At 32.8% G+C, this 3,678-nt stretch overlaps 2 protein-coding genes across 2 annotated transcripts; both read right to left on the bottom strand.

Moving 5' to 3' along the window:
• Positions 1–349: 349 nt before the first annotated feature.
• LOC110097964 (aspartyl protease family protein At5g10770-like) lies at positions 350–820 on the bottom strand. The gene is made up of 2 exons (XM_020824643.1): positions 667–820; positions 350–537 (listed from the first exon to the last, which is right to left on the bottom strand). Exons 1-2 carry the CDS (start codon positions 818–820, stop codon positions 350–352), a joined length of 342 nt encoding a protein of 113 aa, XP_020680302.1.
• Position 821: 1 nt separating this feature from the next.
• LOC110097963 (aspartyl protease family protein At5g10770-like) lies at positions 822–1,523 on the bottom strand. Its single transcript, XM_020824642.1, has one exon. The coding sequence runs from the start codon at positions 1,521–1,523 to the stop codon at positions 822–824; it is 702 nt and encodes a 233-aa protein (XP_020680301.1).
• Between the last annotated feature and the right edge of the window lie 2,155 nt (positions 1,524–3,678).

Below are 3,678 nucleotides of genomic sequence, written 5' to 3'. Positions count from 1 at the left end.
AAACATCACATCCAACAGTCTTCATTCTTTTTAAGTATAAGATCTTTTTGGAAGATAGATGACATTTTACCTCTGATAATCAAAATTCAAAACTCCAAAAAATAATGTCATCATGTTCCCTTAATTATAATGAAATTAAGCACATCCCAATGGTTTTCATGAACTCATACCAAGTTTAATTCATTTGATATTTAATTATTTCATAAAATTTAGGATACAACTGAACTTTTATTCAAGACTATATTTATTTTCCCGCACACCCAAATTTTATAGCCAACATGATCGAACCTTCGCATTTTAGCTACATCAATACCTTGCATTTAACCCGATTTACTTGGTCTATCATTCACTAGCTACAACCATTAGGCCCAAAGCCAATTTGTGAGTTCCCCACATCATAGACTACATTGAAAGTGAGGTGCTGCATATTACCAATTATTACAACTTCACTATCATCCTCATTTTCAACGAAGGGTAAGCATGCTTGAGATTCACTGAAATGAAAAATTCTCCCAGTGGAATGTAAGTTTGTCATCACTTCGCCATCATAGATCAATGAAATACGTGGTAACAACACATTTGGGAAGTTAGTGAAGTTATAGCATGTGTCAAGATTTAATATTGGAGGCGCCATCGGGTAATTGCTCTTTTTTTTTTAAAAAATACTGCGAAGGGCGGAGTATGCTGTGGGTGGCAAGTAGCTAAATGCTGTGCCAGAGTCCAACATAGTTTCAGGTCCGCTGAATATTGTAGGTGGAAGGGTGAGCATTTCACCCCCAACTGAAATGGCAGTGAGATTGAGGAAGTAGAAGGATGGCATTTCAGGCTTGGTTAGCATAGGTGTATACTTCACCAGGGCCTGATTTACCTAGTTCAAGATATCCAGCTACATTTGGCCTTGATGGTAGACAATATGAGAATATTTTGTTATACACTTGAGGTGTTTGGTTAATAATTGAAATAGGCCCACGACCAAGGCCTAATAACCCATCTTCGAGTCCAAAAACTCCGGTGTTGTTATGTCCACAACCAAAGACAAAGTTATAAATAATATCATTATTAAAGTACAAGACATCTTCAACGAGTGAGCCATTAGTAATAGAATTATCATAATATTCTTCCTCGTAGATGCAGGAGAAGTTAGAGGAGCAACCAAATTTTTCAAGTTGGGAACAATAACTAGTGTCGCATGGGATGTTGGTGAAGGTGAAGGACTTGGTTGGGTCATAAATTGGATTTTTTTGGGTATGACAGTTAACGCAGGGTTCACATTGGGTCCAAGTGAGATCAGAACCTGTGTCGAATGTAAATAAGAAGAACTTGGTAGGAGTGCCTAGGCCTATGTCTATGATATAGCTATAGGCACTAATATCATAATCAATGATTGTCGGAACTCTTGCTAAAAGAGAGTCGCCAAAATGGTTTAGGCGGGTGGTGGCGTTGGATGCCCGACGGTGGATGTAGTCTACGCGGGCTTGGTCCTGACGGAAAATCTCCACATGAGACGGCTTGTCTTGGTGCATCCGGGATGAGCATAGGCCATGTAAGTGGACAATGTTGAGCTTGGAAGGGCACGTGCCTGTGACAATTGGAACAAATAATTATTGTACGTATTGAGTTTTTTTTTTTTTTGTATCACGTTTAAGCTATCTATCAAATGAGCTTATGCTTGAAATATTTATCAAATGAGCTTAACCTCTACATGATTTCTTATTATTCTAATTATTTAATGAAAAAATAAGTCTCTTATAAGGTAATACAAAATTATTGAAATTGATCACAAACTTCTTTTACGCACGACACAGGAGTTGCTTAGCAATAGTGACTTGACATCAATGACATCGTGTTCTTCGACTAGCTTTTGTGCTGATACTAGAAAATTCTTTTCTATTAGAAGAAAATAGAAGAACAAATTGAGAAGAATATAATAGAAGAGTAGAGAAAAAGATGACGCCATGAGAATAGAACTTTGAATCCCTACTTAGCATAACTTGAAGGTGTAAGCCAAGTGGAGACGGGGCTTTATAGATTGTGAATTTTTGTGCATAATGGGGTTATTAGGAATTTAGTTTATAATATAATTCATAATATTAAGGGAAGATTAGATGATAGAAGAAGGGATCAAATAAATGTTTTGGCCTATAAAGAAGGAATCAAATAACTATTGCTGGGTCTTGTTCTTATATTACAAACTTGTTGATTTATTTCTTAAATTTTAGTTTGCGTAAAGTTATAAATTAATTGCATTCCTATCAATCAACTTTTTTTGAAAGGTGTTAGCCGTTGAATTTGGACCTATGTTTGATCAAGTATAAACATAACAGCTAATGAAGAGTGTTGAAAAGTTAGAATATGCTTGAATCTTTCCCCTGACAAAACTTGTTATTTTTTAAAGAAAAAAAAATGAAAAGTATTATGAGTGAGAAATTCGTTTAGGGAAGAAGGTATTTATTAGTTTATTAGAATATATTTTATATAATAATTAGATTTTTTACAAAATGGGCAATTTATTTTACAAAAAAGAAAAATCTAACTCACAAATATAACTCAATAAAGATTCTGACTGTGTTGATAAATCAAGTTGTATCATTGTATGAGACTTGAATTATGTTGGTTGAGCTCATTGGAAGGGTTGCACTTGTTCTCTTTGTGCTCGGGTTCGAGTTTTTTGTACCCAGTTTTTTTCCTTTAACTTACAACACTATGTTGTTGTATAATCATGTATGAGATAGATAGAAAGAGGAGTGTCACAACACTCTAGATTTTGAGGTAAATACTTGGTTAGTAATACAAGGGACATAGCGTGGATTCTTGTGGCACTCAAAACCTTGCAAAGTAATGTTGCAAGTGCGTTAGGACATTTTATTTTTCATTTCTCTTTTTTAACTTGATGTGTTGTGTCACTTGGTTAGTTTTATTTTTTTCTCTTTATCTATTTTGTGTAGAGAATGGTGTATGGAATAAGGAGAGACAAGGAGAGAGTGAGAAGGAAATAAATATGTACAAATTCTCCCAATATTCATGGTTAATTTCTTAGTGTTGTGTGGATTGAGTTTTTTTCATATTTCAAAATTTTCCACTTTAAATCTTGACATTTTTTTGCAACATTTTCTATTTCTTGTTTGTAGACACTATGCGGGTTACTTTCCCAGCACAATCTTGTGATGGGAAATTTCACTTAAAACAAAAGTGCCAAGTTATGTGAGAAAGGCTAATTGTAAATAGAAATTAGTATGGCACTTAGTGCAATTCACCAAAATAGAGTTTGCCACTTATATGAAAATATGATGCAAAATTGTAACTTAAAATTATTTTAGACAATATTTTAAAGAACTAATTGTAGTGGAGGTTTGGGATGTTTAGTTTTATTACACTTTTAAAAGAACCAAGTGTAGCAGAGATTTGGGATATTTAGTTTTGTTGCATATGCATTAAATGCACGTTTATTCATATTATGAAAATTTAAATTATTTTTTCTATGATAAAATTATATAATACTAATTTTATCCCTATAAGTAATTCTAATTAATAATTATATTAGTGAAGTAAAATATTTTTTAACTTTGATAAAAAAATGAGTGAAAAATATTTCATAAAAAAGAATATATATTTACAGATTTCTTAAATTTTCTTAACGTTGATCAAAACTGTTTTTAAAAAAATAATCTTCTTAGTATT

The sequence above is a fragment of the Dendrobium catenatum genome, unplaced genomic scaffold (genome assembly GCF_001605985.2).
Source record: "Dendrobium catenatum unplaced genomic scaffold, ASM160598v2 fragScaff_scaffold_1338, whole genome shotgun sequence".
Taxonomy (NCBI): Eukaryota; Viridiplantae; Streptophyta; class Magnoliopsida; order Asparagales; family Orchidaceae; genus Dendrobium; species Dendrobium catenatum.
This window is presented reverse-complemented; position numbering and strand designations above follow the sequence as displayed.